Source organism: Ooceraea biroi, chromosome 4 (genome assembly GCF_003672135.1).
Source record: "Ooceraea biroi isolate clonal line C1 chromosome 4, Obir_v5.4, whole genome shotgun sequence".
Lineage (NCBI taxonomy): Eukaryota > Metazoa > Arthropoda > Insecta > Hymenoptera > Formicidae > Ooceraea > Ooceraea biroi.
In genome coordinates, this window is record NC_039509.1 from 10557669 (window position 1) to 10576376 (window position 18708).

The 18708-nt window shown below is 32.6% G+C and overlaps 4 protein-coding genes and 1 long non-coding RNA gene across 14 annotated transcripts in view; 2 read left to right on the plus strand and 3 right to left on the minus strand.

The window, feature by feature from the left end:
• The window catches only part of LOC105282608, an 83689-nt gene that overhangs the window by 22136 nt on the left and 42845 nt on the right, over nucleotides 1-18708 (minus strand). The window lies entirely within an intron of this gene.
• Nucleotides 89-12747, plus strand: LOC109610632. Of its 3 annotated transcripts, XM_011344698.2 has the most exons (4): nucleotides 89-167; nucleotides 10993-11149; nucleotides 12056-12136; nucleotides 12261-12747. In XM_011344698.2, the coding sequence occupies exons 1-4, from the start codon at nucleotides 103-105 to the stop codon at nucleotides 12342-12344; spliced, it is 387 nt and encodes a 128-aa protein (XP_011343000.1). In that variant the 5' UTR covers nucleotides 89-102; the 3' UTR covers nucleotides 12345-12747. The 3 variants fall into 3 exon arrangements, with proteins under 3 accessions (XP_011343000.1, XP_019888323.1, XP_019888322.1); XM_020032764.2 differs by lacking the exon at nucleotides 89-167 and adding an exon at nucleotides 8018-8767 and having other exon boundaries at nucleotides 11776-12747; XM_020032763.2 differs by lacking the exon at nucleotides 89-167 and having other exon boundaries at nucleotides 10889-11149.
• LOC105282609 lies at nucleotides 546-7945 on the minus strand. The gene is made up of 11 exons (XM_011344692.3): nucleotides 7713-7945; nucleotides 7353-7472; nucleotides 7116-7233; nucleotides 6701-6965; nucleotides 6465-6581; nucleotides 6080-6170; nucleotides 5667-5812; nucleotides 5371-5503; nucleotides 2122-2396; nucleotides 1816-2018; nucleotides 546-1712 (listed from the first exon to the last, which is right to left on the minus strand). Exons 1-9 carry the CDS (start codon nucleotides 7857-7859, stop codon nucleotides 2346-2348), a joined length of 1188 nt encoding a protein of 395 aa, XP_011342994.1. The 5' UTR covers nucleotides 7860-7945; the 3' UTR covers nucleotides 546-1712; nucleotides 1816-2018; nucleotides 2122-2345.
• LOC109611205 lies at nucleotides 2981-4030 on the plus strand. Its single transcript, XR_002193541.2, has 2 exons — nucleotides 2981-3014; nucleotides 3048-4030. It is a non-coding gene; the product is annotated as an uncharacterized LOC109611205 (long non-coding RNA).
• Nucleotides 10219-18616, minus strand: LOC105282612. Of its 7 annotated transcripts, none has more exons than XM_026969307.1 (11): nucleotides 18004-18483; nucleotides 17128-17247; nucleotides 16898-17015; nucleotides 16472-16736; nucleotides 16233-16349; nucleotides 13596-13686; nucleotides 13130-13275; nucleotides 12836-12968; nucleotides 11093-11178; nucleotides 10578-10776; nucleotides 10305-10381 (listed from the first exon to the last, which is right to left on the minus strand). In XM_026969307.1, the coding sequence occupies exons 1-9, from the start codon at nucleotides 18148-18150 to the stop codon at nucleotides 11128-11130; spliced, it is 1188 nt and encodes a 395-aa protein (XP_026825108.1). In that variant the 5' UTR covers nucleotides 18151-18483; the 3' UTR covers nucleotides 10305-10381; nucleotides 10578-10776; nucleotides 11093-11127. The 7 variants fall into 7 exon arrangements, with proteins under 7 accessions (XP_026825109.1, XP_026825108.1, XP_026825107.1 ...); XM_026969306.1 differs by having other exon boundaries at nucleotides 10578-10826; XM_026969308.1 differs by lacking the exon at nucleotides 11093-11178 and having other exon boundaries at nucleotides 10219-10381; nucleotides 18004-18468.

The window sequence follows — 18708 nt, forward strand, 5'->3', positions numbered from 1 at the left end:
TAAACTGATGCCGGAGATGGAAGTACACGCAAGCGCAGTTCCCTTTTCTAACGCTCTATAGTTCTCGGTGTTCAGTCCGTCGTATGCAGTCGTGATGTTCGCATGTGCGTTGAGCGGAACAGCAGCTCATCGATTTTACATACGTACATCAGAAGTATAGAATACTGGTATAGTATGGACAACCATCAAACTGTTATTGGCAATTATTCTTGTCTTATGGCTAATGAATGATTTAAAGTGCAAATTTAAGTGAAAATTTAAGATATTGTAGTACTAACTGTAAATAGTAAAATGCATAAATATCACCTTGCTCAATTATAGTGATTAATTAGCTAGAAGAAATCTTTATGTATTTTTTTAATCACTACGTTTTGTTGAGTTATTTGTGATAGATGAATGTATGAAATCTGAATAGTATCTTGCAATATATTAGCTTAATTGATTATGCAATATACGCATGTCAACGAATATTTTTATTTTGTTTACGATTGTGTATACTTAGACAACTTTTTAGATGATTTGGGAAGAAATACAACGATTATACATATTTTTTAGAACTTTATTCTTGACATAACAATAAAAGGGAAAGAGAATACCAAAATATGGTAAACTGCCTCTTTCTAACAAAAATAAAATTAGTTTCTGCAGTGAACCGGTGTTAGATTAGAACCATTAAACATGTATTATATGTACAAAAACACGGTTTAAAACCTAGAACAGGATTGCGTATTTATCTTCAAACTACAGTTGATAAATACTTTAGGATGCATAATATCATCAAAAGCAAAGAATGATACACTTAGAGAGATTTACTCGAAAAAGGTTGAGCCTCGAGCAGCATACAGCACATATTAAAAGATCAATAATCTTTCAAAATTACATTAAAATTTGGCGAACTTGCTTAATTTCCCGTGAATGATATTTTTACATAAACAGAAACTCGTAATTTAGTATCTTTATACGAAAAATGGTAAGAAGACTAAGTAATTGATTTAGCGACGAAAAGAATTGAATAGATTTATTATGAATATTATGAATTTTGAATAGATTTATAGATAGTTTATTTGCCACAGAAAAACGTTTATGAGACAATCTTTTAACTCTCTCGTGCCTGATTTTTTCGTAGGAATAAGTTGCATCTAATTCACATCTTACTAAAAGTTTTTAAAGTCGCTGATTATAAGTCTGTAGTCAAAATGGTAACATTCACAATAGCGGATCCAATATGGCGGATCAAGATATAAAATGTTCTTAGATTTGAATAAAATTCATATTCTAAGGATTTTTGGGGTCGCTGATTTGAAATATCAGTTGTTTTCATAGATACTTCTCATCAGTTGTTGAAAAATGAATTTTATTCAAATCCAACAAAATTTAGCACTTTGGTCCGCCATCTTGAATCCACCATTGTGAAATTAAGTACTGATTTTTTTCATATAGCTCTCATGTTAATCTTCAAAATGAGTCTAGAATGAACCTGCTATCTTCATTTTTGTGGAAGATATGAATTTTTGAAAGACGGGTACATATATCTATCGCCAAGCACAAAAGAGTTAATATAACACTAGTATAGTTCACCTTTTTGCACTATTCCAGTATTATGTGCTTAATGCATCCATTCTTTTTCCGTTTCGTCAAATACATCACTGTTTCTGCATGGAAAGATACACACACACACACACCATCAATTTAATATGCTAATGAGCTGGCCTCTAAAAAATATGGTTAAGATATATATAAAATAAGGTCAATTTATGAGATTGTTATACACATAAAAAAGGTGTTTTATTGTTGTAAAACGTATTCTATATTTACTTATCGTTCTTCATATTATGTACATTTCCTTCAATAAATCTTTGTTAACAAAGTAACTTCATAATCTAATAACAATATATTGCCACAGCCACCATCCTCAAGTGCTTCCATCTTTTTATTCAAGTAATTATTTCTTTCATCAGTCCGTGATGAACTTGTTTTTCCTTAAACGGATCAGAAATGCACAAATACATTATCAACATCTGTAAATCGCAGAATTGCGGTTAAGTCATGTAGACAGTGCAAGAAGACATAAGTTTAGCTTTCTTTCGCTGTGTGTATGTGTATTTATGACATATTACTTACATTATGGAAATTTCATTTAACTAATGTCCCATGTATTTAAGATGAGAGATACTCAACTGTGTCGTCGATTTCGTCAGTTCTGCGATTGACGTGCGTGTATTTCAACTCATGCAACTTTTGTCTGTTTATTTTATAAGAATTTCGAAAGAATCAAGCATATTTTATATGTGCATTTGTGCTTTTATCTATTGTAATATACTTTCATACAAGCAATCTGCTTGGTATTATTGCAACGAATACATAAAGGTGAAGTAAGATATTGATACTTTAACCAGCTGCAAACAAATACGTTCCTATTTGCAATAGTTGCACAAGGTATGCGGCATTATTCATATAATGTATTATAAATGTATAATAAATGTGTTACTACACTGAAAAAATCTAGTTGAATTAATTAGAAATCTGGTAGGTTCAACCAGTCTGTCTGTTGGAAAATGAATAAACTGGTGACTTCGCGACCGCCGGTTAATGGCGTATAGTAGTATTTGGACTTAGTTGGGTAGAAAAGCTGTGTACCAGTTTTCGATTTTCGCAATAATAACCGATTAAAGTAAACGAATGAGAGCGCGGTTCGTGCAGCGCAGCGATCGGCAGGAGGGCCGCGCGCTCGTTGTTCGTTACCGCGCAGTTGGGCGCGACGCCAGAAAGCGTGCTTTGTAGCATGCGATGGGGATGGAGTGGGAATGGTCTCGCGAATCTTCGCACGCTTCCTGGCCTCACCCTCTACACTCACATAAATGACACCAGAAAGCGTACGAAGATTCGCGAGACTATTTCCACTCCATCCCCACCGCATGCTACAAAGCACGCTTTCTGGCGTCACTGCCTCCATCACGCCCCACTGCGCCCTAACGAACAACCCGACTAGAAATTTATCCAGTGGTCCTGATCAGGTTGACCTTATTTTATTATCAGGTTCTGATAAGGTAAATTCATCAGGACTTGATCAGTCATGTAACGCAGCACAATAGTTAGGTCCTTATCTGGATATCCTCATCAGGTTTATATCGGGTTGAATTATTAAATCCTTACTACCCAGACAGCACCAAGTCGTCTAAAGGATTACTAAAACTTGATATTTTCGGTGAGTGTAAGAGTCCTTAGAACATATACTACTAGTATATGTTTGTGACTATTGATTCCTTTTCGTTACTTTAACTATAAGGTTCGGGGCTCGAGATACGAACAAGAGGATGGTGACGAACGATTATCCGTTTCAAATAAACATATTCAAATCCCATGAGCAGATGAAAATAATTATATTTCGGTTATATAATATAGGTAATCGAGGAAATCATCGAACAAGTCGTATTATTATTCACAATAAAAGTGCGGAAATCATATTATTAATCGAGTTATTGTCCAATACATAAACGCGCGGAAATTTTGTCTCAATTCATAGAAATACTCATCTGAGTTATCGAATAGACCGAAGCGCCTGATCCCTCGTTGGCTCTTTCACCTGCTTCAGGGTCCTTTGACTCGGAAATTGATCTCTCGTGTTTGCTGAAAGCGTGCTGTTTAATCGGTTATCAACCAAGTCTACTCCTTTCCAGGATACGGCATCATTTATGATACTCGTTGCGAGTCTCGTCACAATCTCGATATTCCGATGGAATAGAATCCGACTGGCTGTCCAAAAATGGCTGATATTTCGTTGATGTAGAATTGCTGAGAATGATGTTGTCTTCTCAGGACCCCGAAACGAAAGAGGACGTGGCAGGCGATTACGCTCCTTTTATCACTATCGATCGACGATCGATATACATGCGCAGATAGGACTATTCGTCTCGCATGCGCCTTAAATCGATTAGACCGTGCTGTCATAGGCCGTACTGGCGCGCGTTATACAAATAATTCTCGTGTCGAATAGACTCACGTCTTACATGTTCTAAGTAAGAGTCCAAAAGAAGAGAAGAAAAGAGTATCGGATCGGTTTTCCAGATGGTTATTTGTAAGGTGCTAACCAAATGTTTCTTGCGAGAACGTTACGCCTGATCTGGCCATCTATTGGTCGCTTGGTGAATCAGAGGCGAAAAACACACACTTGTGTTGATTTTTGTCTCTTATTGTTCCATAATCGAATACATTGAAATGTATATGATATAAAAATAATTAATACTCGCAAATTAAGTAGAAATTACTATTCTTTCTACATTAAGTATATAACGTACATTATAATATGATAAACTACGTATGGTCCGATGTAGGACCAGATGTGGGAAACCTTTACCTCTAAATTTTTTAAAATATCAGGATGAAGGAATAAGATCCTCAGTAGGTACTAATAATGTAAACCTCAACAAAATTTGTACTTTGAAATATCAGGCATAACGTAAGAAGGTCCTAATATGTTCCTTATTATTTTAACCCTAAAAAGGTCATACATATTTGAACCTGATGAGGATATTCTTAGGTACACCTTATTCAGGATTACCTTACGCCAACCACGTCAGGTTCTTATAACATATTAGGTAAACCTGACAACATTTCTAGTCGGGAACGAGCGCGCGGCCCTCCTACCGACCGCCTCGCTGTACGAGCCGCGCTCCCATTTGTAGTGATTCGTTAATCTTCTTTTATTACTAACTCGAAATTTTCCGTGGTTGGTTGCAAAATAGTATAGGACTTTTTATTTCAATTTGAAATAAAAAGACGAGATCTACCTGTGGGTAAAGATGGGGAAAGATTTTTCGCCTTATGCGAAACACCCTATATACAATATGTGTTGGAGTAAGTTTTGCTGAATACATACATTAAAACCAGTTACATAACTTTCTTCTTCATCATGCAGAGTGTGTCGAATTTTCGTTGATCAGATAGTCACACTCACTCTTGTGCGACTAATAGCTTTATTACGCGATCGAGTAGCTAGGTTGATCACATGTTATATGTGAAAAGTTAAATACCCTTAGTTATAGTAAAAGGAACTGTCTCAACTCTTTTTCTATCCGGCACTGAGAAAAATGATTTGATTGTACCAACAAGACGTATATGATAGAATTCATTTTGATTAAAATATGCAGCATTTCTAGTTATCACGATAGGACTGGATATTTTATAACTAGAAAGTTTGATAGACTGTACTATAATGTGGTAATTCCTAAAGGAATTCTGTTTCGTCCATTTTCCAACAGACTGGTTGAACCTCTCATATTTCTAATTAATGCAACCAGATTTTTTTCACTGTGCGGAATACAATAACCTGCTTGCTTCAACAATATGTATAAATAAATGAAATAGGTTTACTGTAGCGAAACATTCTAAAGATGCTGTAAATAATCCACCGATACTCAGGGTGAAAATTTTATGGCTCCTTTGTAATAGAAATAGTATCAATTTCTGTATATGTGATGGTGCTAAGTACCATGAAACGTTGTATCTATAAAAAATAACATTAACAATGTGAGAAGTATAAGACAATAGATTAATAAATTTTTCGTATATATGAATGAGTTCTTTAATTCGTACTTTCCTCATTAAAAGCTATTAGGACAAAGTTCCAAAGACCATACATAAGACTACGACGTAACAATATTACTTACGTAATTACATATACGTGATTACTATGATCTATAACTTCTTGCCCAACATAAGTGGATAGGAATAGGATTGTCAGACTGAAAAATACAGCTCCAAGGTGTAAGAAAACCTCGTCCATCCTTTCCATAGGTGATTCGATTTGAAATATCTAAAATATTATTGATGCATGATGAATATTTTATAAAACGCATCACTTTACACAAAATCTAAAGTTTCCAGACAAAGTGAAAGATATATAAAAACAGTTATCTTATTAGATATATATTTCCCGTCAGCTTTTAATTCTATCATAAAATTTGTAAAATTTACTATTCGGATTTCCCATCATTTTTGGTCACGTTTTCTATCTTCAAGATTGTTATAAGATGTTAGTTGTAAGCTGATTATAAATAATCCTGAAAGTAAGAAAACTCACTCGATAAAGATTGCAACTCAATGAAAGCACTTTAGTTAATGTCATAACGAAAAGTGTTCCTTCCATACTAGTTATCAAATGATTAGCGAACCTTAAACAAATATTATTATTAAAAAATAAAAAATTTATATCAGACAGTATCAATATTAAAGGATTCAATTAAACTTCAATTGTACAATATTTCTAAATATTTTCAATCGCAGACATTTTCTAGTTTTCTATAGTTTTAGTAGCTACATGATTCAAAAGTTTTCCTGATTCTATATATGTGTATCTAATATTTTTTTATGTGGCAAGTGTCAGGAAAACTATACCTGTTACAATGCTTTATTAACATCATCCGTACATGTAATGTATGTATATATCATATAAATATAATACTCACTCCATAGCTTGGCGTTGTATATCTATAGCACATATCATTTTCCTGCATATCACATTTCTATTCTCTATATGAAAGTTATGTAACAATTCGATCGCCATTGCTTGTTCAATACGATAGCTGTAAATACATTTCTCCTGTAATTAATTCATCTTTCCAGATTCTTTGAAACAGAACACGTAATTCTTCTAATAATCTAAACATCGGTTGTTTTTCCCCATTAATCTTCTAAATTTTACCTGGCGATTTCAAACATACCGCAGATATGCTGCAAATACGAAAACAACATGGTTCCTGTCCCTACACATACAATTAACCCTGTACTAGCGGCTGCAGCTAAATGTACCAAAACTAAAACATAATACTTCTCTGAGACATTGAAGTACTTGGTCACAAATTGCATCGTATGAATTGCCTGAGAATCATTTTTCGGTACAACGATTTCAAGAATGAACGGCCAATATATTATGACAGAAATACCACATAAGCCGCATACAAGAAGTACTGAAAACAAAGAAGTCTTTATATAAAACCAGTTTTTATTTGTGTTTCCAACATTCCTTAACTTTGTTTTAATATATGTTTTTATATTGTGCTAATATAAACTTTTTTATGATCTTTTATATATATTTCTTTCTTTTCACTTCTTCTTACTTATTATTATTGTCGTTACATGTTTTGCAAAGTATCCATATTTGTCATAGATAGCAATTTCGTTTCTATCCTTTAGCCGGTCGTAGATGTATTGTAGTTGGTCGAATAAATATGTGATCTATCGTATTAAAAATATTTTATGCCATCCCATATACCGCAAAGTTTGAAAGGACATTGTGATGTACAAGGATTTATGGCAGCCGCTTTTTTTCTGGAGGAAGGGGTGGCACAACTTACAGTTTTCATGTGAATCCAAAATACGATAGGCAGACTCGCGAACATGACATAGGTTGACGTGGAAGAGAATATTCTGATAATAAAGTCAAAGTTACATTCTGCAATGAAAAGTCTTGAGAGCTGTAAACATAAAATTTATTGATCTTAATGGCGAAGTATCAGTTTATATATAATGCTAAATCACACAGTTCAATGATAATCAAGAAGGAAACGATAAAATTAAGGAAACGATAAAATTAAATTCGAATAATCCGAGGTAATATGACAGTAGTCCGTCGTTTTAACGTCATTACAGTGTTCACTATTGGTCAATCTTTGACGTTATTCTCACGTTGGTATCCTAACAAAGTATTGACATACCTGAAATACAATGCTGCTTATCAGAAAACTGCAAAGCAATGTTGCCTGTAAACGAGTGACTATCGTTTCCTCGCCAGGCCACAGGCCGAAAGGGAGCAAAAGTAGCCGATTGGAGTTGAAGAACCGCTTCCTAATACAGATCATCATTAGCGGTCATTGAAGCCTCGCATTTAACTGCGAAATGGAAATATACAGGATGTCTCAATAACCCCGTGCCACGTTAATGACATGTAGGTTGGACTTAGCTGAATAGAAAAGTCCTATGTCATTTCGCGATTGTCTCAATATTAACGGAGTTATTAATTAATGAATATAAATGAATGAGGGCGGTGCGTGCAGCGAGATTCGTCGGTAGGAGGGCCGCGCGCTCTTTGAGCCCGCGGAGACCGCCAGCTGGGCGCTCTTGTTATTGTTAGTATCTAAGATACCCATTCTCCCTCACCCCGCGCCGCCCGCCCACCTATATCCCTGTACGCACCGCCCTTATTCATTTATATTCATTAATTAATAACTCCGTTAATATTGCGAAAATCGCAAAATGACATAGGACTTTTCTATTCAACTAAGTCCAAATACATGTCATTAACGAGTGGCACGGGGTCATTGAGACACCCTGTATAGCGATTCCTCAACTGAAGGTGGTATGGGCATCAGCAAAGTGTGTTACTCTTCCTCTCGCCTCGCATATATACTTTCCAGTTAAATTATTTAATTTGTTTAAATTGGCATAATGATAACACAAGATGGTGCATGATACCACCACGCAATTGTTACAGCTGTTTCATGACAATTTCATGTCTCCGCATGGGACAGGCGCTCAAGAAATTTAACTAAAAAAAGAAATAAAATTTGAACGTGTGTTTCCTTCCCACGGTAAAGTTATTCGTAAAATAATACCGGAGAGGGAAGTACGCGCAAGCGCAGTTCCCTTTTCTAACGCTCTATAGTTCTCGGCGTTCAGTCCATTGTGTGTAGTCGTGATGTTCGTATGTGCGTTAAGCGGAGCAGCGGCTCATCGATTTTACATACATTTAAAGTCTAGAATTACTGGTAAAGTACGGACAACTATTGAATTGTTACTGGCAAATAATTTCGTCTTATGCTTAATGAATTATTGAAAATGCAACTTTTTAAGTGTAAATTCAAGATATTCTGTGTAGTAGTAGTAAAATGTAAATATAACAGTAAAATGCATGAATATCACCCAGCAAACACAAAATATAACTGTTATGTAACACAGAAGTAACACGCAATATAACAACTGTTATATGTTATTAATGTTAAAGTTACATAATTTTCTTTGTAACTGCAATATAACTATGTTATAAAACTGTTATATTGCTCTGTTATATATTGGTTATAATAATATAACAGTAATATAACTTAAATATGCGATGTTATATAACTGTAATATTTGCATATTATGCTATGTTATATACCATTTTTAACATACAGATGTCGAGTCGTTCGCTAGATGGCTTCCGTTTCTCGTATGCAAAATATGATACAAAATATATATAAGAACGGTGATCACGGCACGGTACAACTTTATTATAAGTCCATTTCTACAATGAAGTGGTACATTTTTGAACGAATAATAAATAAGAGCACAGTACTAACATCTGCATAACGTTTAGGAAAATAAATTAAACACAAACCTAGTAGTAGTTGTAGAAAGAGGAAGAAAGAATAATTATATTCCATTTATATAACATTTAAGTAACATTTTAGTAACACGTTATATTACTGTTATATTACTGCAATTTCGTATGAGTGGGAAATTACAACTAACATATACATTACATGTAACGAACATGTTATATTGCGTGTTACATTCTGTTATATTATGGCAATATCACTGTTATATGACTGTGTTTGCTGGGCACCTTCCTCATTATATTCATTAACTAGCTAGAAGAAGTCTTTATGTATTTTTTTAATTGCTTTGTTGTATTATTATGGATAGAATATATTGCATAAAATCTAAAACACTTTTCGCAATGTATTAGCTTTATTGATTCTGCAATAAACGCATGTCAATGAACATTTTTATTTTGTTTACGAGTTTTATGGGCAACTTTGTAGTCATGACGATTTGAAAAGTAATAAAAATATTATATATATTTTGAAATATTTAAAAATATTATATATATATTTTGAAAAATATAATAATGTTATTCGCGATATAACATTAAAAGGGAAAGAATAACAGGATACAGAAAAAGCCATTTTATAACAGAAACAAAATCAATTTCTGCATGTGGACCGGTACTAGATACCATAAAAAGAGATTCGAAAACGATTCACTCGAAAAGGATTCAAGCAATATACAGCAGCTAATGTTAAAAAGAAAAATGACTGTTGAAAATTGGACATTAAAAATGTAGCGAAGTTTTCGTTTCTGCGGATGGTAGTTTTATGGACAGAATATTCGTATATAATTTAAAATCTTTATAATATTTGGTAATATTTGTTAACGAAAATAAATAATCGATTTCGCGACGAAAAGGATTGAATAGATGTTTATATGCAACTGAAAAATATATATAAGGCAAACTTTTAACAGAACGCCAATGTAGTTCATCTTTTTTCGCCATTCCAATATAACGTCCTTAATTTTAATGCGTTTACTCATTCTTTCTCTCCTCAAATAAATCTTTCATTTCTCTCTGAAATGACACATACACATCATCAATCAATCTAACATATTAAAGTGGTAACCTCTACAAAATACTGTTAATAAAATATATATAAAATAAATTAATATATAAAATAAATATAAAGTAAATTAAATTTATTAAAATTTTCTTATCATCGTAAAGTTTCTAAAATATTTTTGTGTTGTAAAACGTATTGTAAATTTACCTCCGTGTGGTGTCATACACTTTCTTGAATATATCTTTTTTAACTAATATAACTTTTTGTCCTAATAATATCAATTGTCATTGCAGCTATCATTACTAAAGGTGTTCTAATATTTTTCGAGTTACTATTGTCTTCATTGATATCTTCATTCTTGTCATTTTTTAGATGAATTGTATGCACAAATATTTATTATCAACATCTGCGAATAATTGCAAAATTGCTGCTCAATTATTTAGACAGTGCAAGCACCTATAAGTTTGAATGTTTATGACATATTTCTTATATTGTTATATTGTTTAAACTTTATTTAAATAACGTCCCATATGTTTAAGAATGAGAAATATCTTATTGTCGATTCTGTGATTGACTCCATATGTATTTCTACTAATGCAACTTTTGTCTGTTTACTTTATAGGGAGTCTTACAATTCCAAAAAGATAAATGTATTTGCGCGTGTGTGTTCCGTGTGTTACATCTACTCCATTTTAATACTATCAAACAAGATGTCTACCTACTCTATTCTAATACTATCAGACAAGATATCTGGTCGTTACTGCATGGAGTACATGAAGGTGAAGTAAGAAATTGATGCACTAATCAGCTGCAAACAAGTACATTTTGTTGTTTTGTCTTGCTTGTATTTGCAAAATATATATACGACATATTTTCACATGTTCATATACTATATTATATTGTAATAAATATATTATAAAAAAATATCGTTCACACACACACACACAAACACACAATGTATTATAAGTGTATCTTAAGTGTATCATAAATATGTTAATATTATGTGTATATTAGAAATGCATACAATATATGTAATATTATATATAATAAATATTATATGTAATATATGTTGGAGCAAGTTTTGTATGTTTCCATTATAATAATATGTTAAGACAAGACTGACACGCGCAGTACTTTCACGAAAGTCATATGACTTTTTTCTTCTTTGCTGCGTGATCCGGTCTCGTTGGTCAAACAGATACACTCAATCTCTCATGCAATTAATATGATCGACTAGCTAGCTCGTGTATATGAAAAGTTAAATAATTTGTAGTACAATTATAGTAATGGAAACTGTCTCGAATATTTTTCTATCCTGCGCAAACTAATAACTTATTTGCCTCAACAATTTATAGCTCTAAGTTGTGTGTTGTAACAAGAAGCCAATATTTATATGGTGTTATAGAACACCGGCCGCCATTGTGCCGGTACTGCAACGTACTGCAACAAAATCAGGATAGTTTGTTGTTTCGAGGAATTATCAAAATCATAATGAAAAGAAAAAGGGGGAACTGTTGAACACTATCAGAAAAACTTTATCGTGAAAAACTTTATTATTAAATTTAACAGTACGAATTTCCAAGGATGAAAGTTTTAAATATTAAGTATATGTAAAAGTTTAAGTCTTTTTCCCAGTGCTCTAGTATTATTATTTAAAATTCAAATAAATCCCTGTTGTTTTGCAGTTTTGTAAGATTGGTATCAAAATCTATCAAACACCGTATACGTTCATTGTTTCTTGCACGATATTCAGGACATTGTGGATGGTATGTACAAGAGTAATGTTTGTTGATACTGCGTGAGAAACCGCAAAAATATAGGTGCGTGACAATGATGGCGATATTCTTAATCTCGTCGTCGATGTAATTTTCTCGAATGGTCTTCTAACAGTGGACAAACAACGAACAGGATCAATCTGACAATAAACTAGAAGACCAAGAAAATATAGCTGTATTGGGCGACAATGAAGAATAAGATGATGTCTTCGAAGATTTAATTGAAGAGTGAATGCTGAATAACCACGAGTTACGTTACGTTCATTCATAATTTGCGGAATCGAGTTAGAATTCAACCACCTATCAGTTAGTCAACTTTCGTAGCAAAATATAGTATATTATCTTGTATGTTTGTATGTATAGTATCTTGTATGTTTCAGAAAGTAGTTAATTGTAGAAATAGAAATAGAAATAGAAATAGAAAGAAAAAGATAATTTTTTAAACGAGGTTAACATATGTACAACTTCCATGAAAGTCATATGACTGCTTTCTTTTTCGTACTATGTGAGCCGATCTCTCGTTCAAATACTCACGCTCACTTATATGCGTTTAATAATAGATAGCACGTATATGTAAAAAGTAAAAGTAAAGTTATATTAAAGAAAACTGTTTCAAATCTTTTTTTACCATAAGCAATCCAATAACTTGCTTGCTTCAACAATACGTAGAAATAAATAAAATAGCTTTACTGTAGCGAAACATTCTAAAGATGCTGAAAATAATCCACCGACATTCAGGATAAAAATTTTATTGCTCCTTTGTAATACAAATAGTATCAGTTTCTGTATGCGTAACGGTGCTAAGTACCATAAAACGCTGTATCTATGAAGAGATGTTTAAATTAAAATTAACAAGTTGGGAAGTATAGGAAAATAGATTAATAATTTTTCGCAGAAATGCATATGTTTCATGCATATGTTTCTTAATTAGTATTTTCGTCTTTAAAAGTTATTAGCAAAGTCACATGTAAGAATATCACTTACGTAATTACATACACGTTATTACTATGATCTGTAACTTCTTGCCCAATAGTATTGGTTAGGAACATGAGCCCCAGAACCACCGTTACAACAGAAAGATGTGCTAAAGCTTCCTCTATCTGGTCCCTGAATGACTCAATTTGAAATATCTAAAATATCATGGTTGTATGATTAACATTATATAAAACATATTGTTTTGCACAAAATCTAAAATTTACTACAGAAAAAAACAAAAGATGTAAAAAAGCAATACTTATATTATATTTCTCGTCATCTTTGAAACTTAAATAAACCTATTATATAAATTTAACAAAATTTGAAATCCGGACTTGTCAATGATTGTCATATTATTTTCAAAAATTTTTTGTTATTTTTTGGTTACTTTTTCTTTTTCTTTTAAAATTGACATTACAAGATTATAAATTAGTTGTAAGTCGCTCGTAAATATGCTGAAAATTGGAAAACTCACCCGAAAAAGATTGAAACTTATGCAAAGCACAGTAGTTATTGTCGAAAAGAAAATTGATGTTTCAATATTAGTGACAATAAATGTAGTGAATCTTAAACAGATATCATAGATTATTATTAAGTATCAAAAATATTATATCAGCCAGTACCAATATAAAATTCACGATTAAGGTTCAATTGTACAATATTTTTAAATATTTTCAATCGCGATCATTTTATAGATGTATTTTATTAATAACATCATTCAAAAGTTATTATAGTTCTGGTTATTAGCAGCGTGAAAAAAGTTTAAAGCTAGAAAACTAAACGGATTAGTGACGAATTGGATAAATGTACATGATTGATCGTTTTTGTAGATTAAATTATCAATAATTCTTTTTGAATGTAATTAAATGTTAATTAAATGTAATACACATCCAGTATTACATTTAATAGAAGGCAAAACAATCATATTTTTCTGAGCGTTTAAAATGGAGCTTCCAAAAGGTCATATTTGACATTTGTTACTTTTCTTTTTTAAACAAAAAAAAACTACTGAAGCACATCAAATTCTTTTGAAATTCTTATGATGATTATATTCCTCCGACAAGTACTTGTGTGTATTAGTTTAGATGATTTAAAGCCGATGATTTTGATATGGACAATAAAGAACGCTTTCGCCTACCATTGAAATTTGAAAATGACGAGCGTTACAAGCGTTATTGGACGAAAATCCAACATAAATTACTTCTGAAATTGCAAGAGAATTAAATGAGAATTGATTGGACTATAATTACTAAACGTTTATACTATGGACAAAATTTAAAAAGAAGGAAAATGTGTTCTTCATCAATTGTTTGAAAATGCTATCGTATTCGAATTGTTTGTAATTGTTGTAAGCACTTGCATTTCTTTAATTTCTAGGTAGAAAAGGAAGAGCTTTCTGTATCGAATTTTGTGATCGGCTATGAAAAATGGATCTATTATAACAATCCTAAAAATGGATCTATTATAATAATCCTGAACGCAAAAAGTCGTAGGTGGATATCCGATTGTCAATATCAACGCAAAAAGGAATATTCACACTGAGAAAAATTTTTCATCGGATAAACCGATTAAATAGTTTTCCGATTGTTAATTTTGTTTTCCGATTACCTTCATCGGATATGTCCGATCATTTTCCTTTGTCTTTTACGCACTTTAATCGGATATATCCGTTTGTTACTATGTAATCGGTTTATCCGATGAAAATTTTTCTCAGTGCATAATCAAAAGGTCATGCTTTGTATTTGGTAGAATCAGGAAGATATGCTTTATTATGAGCTATATACCAAATAAAACTATTACAGTTGATCGTTATAAACAACAATTATACAAATTGAAGCAAGCATTGGACCAAAACCGACTACCAATAAACGGGTAAATGACGCAAAGTAATTTGCTTCATAATGCTCAGCCACATACTGCTTTGGCAGACAAGCAAATATTGTTAAAACTCGAATAGGAAGTTTTACTCTGCATATACTCACGACATTGCACATTCGGATTTTCATTTGTTCCGATCGATGCAACATGCCCTTGAAGATATAGACTTTTGTAATTTTGAATAAATTCAGCAATAGGTCTACGAATGGATTGCTTCAAAATCAGAATATTTTAACCAGCACGGAATCCATTTATTGTAAGAAAAATAGGAAAAATTAAAAAATGAAGGAAAATATTGTGATTGATATAACATGTACTATACAGGGTGTCTGACATAAGGCGAAGAACCTTTCGCCCACAGGTAGATCTCGTCAAACTGAATTAAAAAGTCCTATACCATTTTGCAAACAACCACATAAAATTTCGAGTAATTAAGTAAATAAAGTTCGCCAATTCAGCGGACGCGATTGGCAGCGAAGGAAGTAGGCGTGAATGAAACTAGTCGCGCGCGCGACGCGATAACAGCGAGTATCGGATTACAGCGGCAGGTGAGACGACGCGTGGACAATATTTTCTCAGCGTCTCATTCATGTGCTCGTGTTGCCGAGAAAGTATTGTCACGTATTTCTTTTTGTGATGTGTATCGGATTACAGCGGCAGGCGAGACGACGCGACGCGTGGACAACACTTTCTCGGCAACACGAGCGCATGAATGAGACGCTGAGAAATTATTGTTCACGCGCCGTCTTGCCTGCCGCTGTAATCCGATACTCGCTGCTATCGCGTCGCACGCGTGGCTAGCCGTTTGTTACGTCATTTCACGCCTACTTCCCTCGCTGCCAATCGCGTCCGCTGAAGTGGCGAACGGTACAGGACTTTTTAATTCAGTTTGACGAGATCTACTCGTGGGCGAGAGGTTTTCCGCTTTATCAGACACCCTGTATATTTTTTTCCTTAGAATAAATATTAGCCAATTTTTGTTTTAAAAGTTTTTCACACTTCTAATAATATTTTATGTAAAATTTGAAATAACATTACCATGTGGAAAAATTTATTTGTAGCAATGGCGTCTTGTATTTATCTAATATATCTAATACTTTGTTTTTATTATAATTATTATACTGACAAATTTTTAAAAAAGTTATAACTTTGATATTAAAATGCTTTATGAGTGTCATCATATATGTGTAATGTATAATACTTATATTTTAAATATTAACAAATAAATACTAACTCCATAGCTTGACGCTGTATGTCTATGGCACAGATTATTTTCCTGTAAATTATAATTTCGTTCCTTATGTTAAAGATATGTAACAACTCGACCGCCATTGCTTGTTCAATACGGTAGCTACAAATAATGCGACATATTCATGTTATAATTAAATCGTCTTCCCAGGTTGTTTGAAACAGAACACGTAATTCTTCTGACGTCTGAAAACCTGTCGCTTATTCTACTAATCATTTCTTTACCTGGCAATTTCAAACATACCGCATGCATGCATGAAATGCGATATCAACATTGTTCCGATCGCTGACAGCACGATTACTCCTGCAGAAGCGGCTGAACATAAGTGCACCATAACTAAAAAATAATACTTCTTTGATACAACGAAGAACTTGCTCACAATTTCCATCGTGCGAATTGTGTAAGACTCATTTTTTGGTATTAAAATATCAAAAGCGAATGGCCAATATAACAAGACAGTAGCAAAAGTCATAGCGCACATAAGAAGTACTGAAAACAACGAAAAAGCCTTTTTATGAAAACAATTATTATCCAATTTTCAAATATATAATATTCTTCAACTTTTTTAATCTAAATTTTATATTGCGATAATATAAGAATCGTTCTTCATCATTTTGTATATATAATTCTTATTCATTATCTTTACTTACTTACTACTATGATAGTAAAACGTCTAGCAATGTATCTGTATTTTTCACAGATGGTGATTTCGTTCCTGTCGTGTAATTCGTCGTACATGTGTTCCACTTTGTACAGTAAATATTTCATCTATTATGTTAATAATATTTTATACAAATTTGGAAAGGACATTGTTATTTATGTACAAGAAGTTATTTGTGGCGGTCGGTTCCTTATTGAAGGAAGTAGAGGCACAACTTACAGTTTTCGAGTGAATCCAAAATAAGATGGTCGGAACTGTGAGCGTAGCAAAGAATGTCGTGGAAGATAATATTCTCACAATAAGATCGAAGCTACATTCTGCAGTGAAGAGTCTTGAGAGCTGCGCAATCATTGAATTTATTAATCCAAGTAACAAATTGTCAATTATATAGTCCTAAATGACGTACTTCTATAATATTCGACAAACTAACCGATAGAATTAAATAATAATGTCTCAAAGCATTCAGCTAGCATATCTACTTCAAAATGATACTTTAAAGGAATGTAGTAATTATTGGCCAGTGATGTCAAATGACTAAATAAAATCTAATATAAACTATCTTGTTTGTCATCTTAATGACGTTACACAAACGTGTTTCAGTTTCTTTTTATTAATTTTGCAAGATAATAACGCATATATAAAAACGCATTAAATGTGTATGTATGTATGCGCGCGTGTGTGTATGGAACACTATAAATAACTATAAACAAATTTGTATTATAAAGTTGACCTTTTATAAATACTTATATATATAAATTTTTATTATTTATCTTTGTTATTCATTTATTATTTATTATTTATATTATTATTTTTTTTTAATTATAAAGTTAAGTTCTTATAAAGTTCAAAATAATTTTACAAATCAACATTTTAATTTTTATAATCCTTCATGTTATTGGAATGTAGTTATAACATCGTTAGAGCGACATTGTAGAGTCAAAAAGATAGCAAAATCACGTTTTAATACAGTTGAAATATAATTTGTCTGTGACATTAGTCCGTCATTTTTCCGTCACTTTACTGTCATTATATTAACCATTCTCTGATCAAATTCTGACATCTTGATGTAGGTATCCTATCTAGATATTGACATACCTGAAATATAATGCTGCTCATCATAAGACAACAAAACAATGTTGCCTGAAGATAAGTGAATTTTGTTTCCTTGTCAGGCCACAAACCAAAAGGAAGAAGAAGTAGCCAATTCAAGAAGAACTGATTTTTATAATTGATCTTCATCATATGCAATCATCGAAACTTCAGATTTGACTGCGAACTATATCGGTTCCTCTACCTTCTCTTCCATCAACTACTAGAATGTTTTATGACTTTTTTCTCGCCTCTCGTACATAATTTCCAAGTAAATTATCTAATTTGTTTAAATTGATGAACGTAGCACAAGGTAATGCATAATACCATCATAAGACCTGTTTGATAAGAATTAACGTCTTCGTTTTAGAAAAATGCTCAACGATTAACGTATTAAATAATTTATCTCACACGGAAGAAAACTTTTGTATAGTATACGTTTACTTTGTACGGTAAAAATATCTGTAATATTATCCGTAAAATGATAACGGAGAAGGAAGTATGCGCAAGCGCAGTTCCCTTTTCTAACGGCCTATAGTTCTCGGCGTCTCAGTCTGTTGTGTGCAGTCGTGGTGTTTACATGTGCGAGCGGAGAAGTGGGTCATCGATTTTACATACGTACATCTAAAGTATGGAATTACTGGTAAAGTATGAACAACTATCAACCTGAAACTCGCAATTAATCTTTCCTTACGTTTAATGAAAGATTTA

Coding starts and splice junctions, on each gene's coding strand:
- LOC105282609 (XM_011344692.3), bottom strand. CDS start 7,859: ATGATGATCTGTATTAGGAAGCGGTTCTTCAACTCCAATCGGCTACTT. Junction 7,473..7,712: donor TAAGCAGCATTGTATTTCAG/GTATGTCAATAC, acceptor TTATGTTTACAG/CTCTCAAGACTTTTCATTGC. Junction 5,504..5,666: donor AATCACGTATATGTAATTAC/GTAAGTAATATT, acceptor TATTTTTTATAG/ATACAACGTTTCATGGTACT.
- LOC109610632 (XM_020032763.2), top strand. CDS start 10,901: ATGTTTAAGAATGAGAAATATCTTATTGTCGATTCTGTGATTGACTCC. Junction 11,150..12,055: donor ACTGCATGGAGTACATGAAG/GTGAAGTAAGAA, acceptor GTTGTTTTGCAG/TTTTGTAAGATTGGTATCAA. Junction 12,137..12,260: donor TATTCAGGACATTGTGGATG/GTATGTACAAGA, acceptor GTCTTCTAACAG/TGGACAAACAACGAACAGGA.
- LOC105282612 (XM_026969304.1), bottom strand. CDS start 18,150: ATGATGAAGATCAATTATAAAAATCAGTTCTTCTTGAATTGGCTACTT. Junction 17,016..17,127: donor TTTGGATTCACTCGAAAACT/GTAAGTTGTGCC, acceptor TTAACATAATAG/ATGAAATATTTACTGTACAA. Junction 16,350..16,471: donor GGTATGTTTGAAATTGCCAG/GTAAAGAAATGA, acceptor CATTATTTGTAG/CTACCGTATTGAACAAGCAA.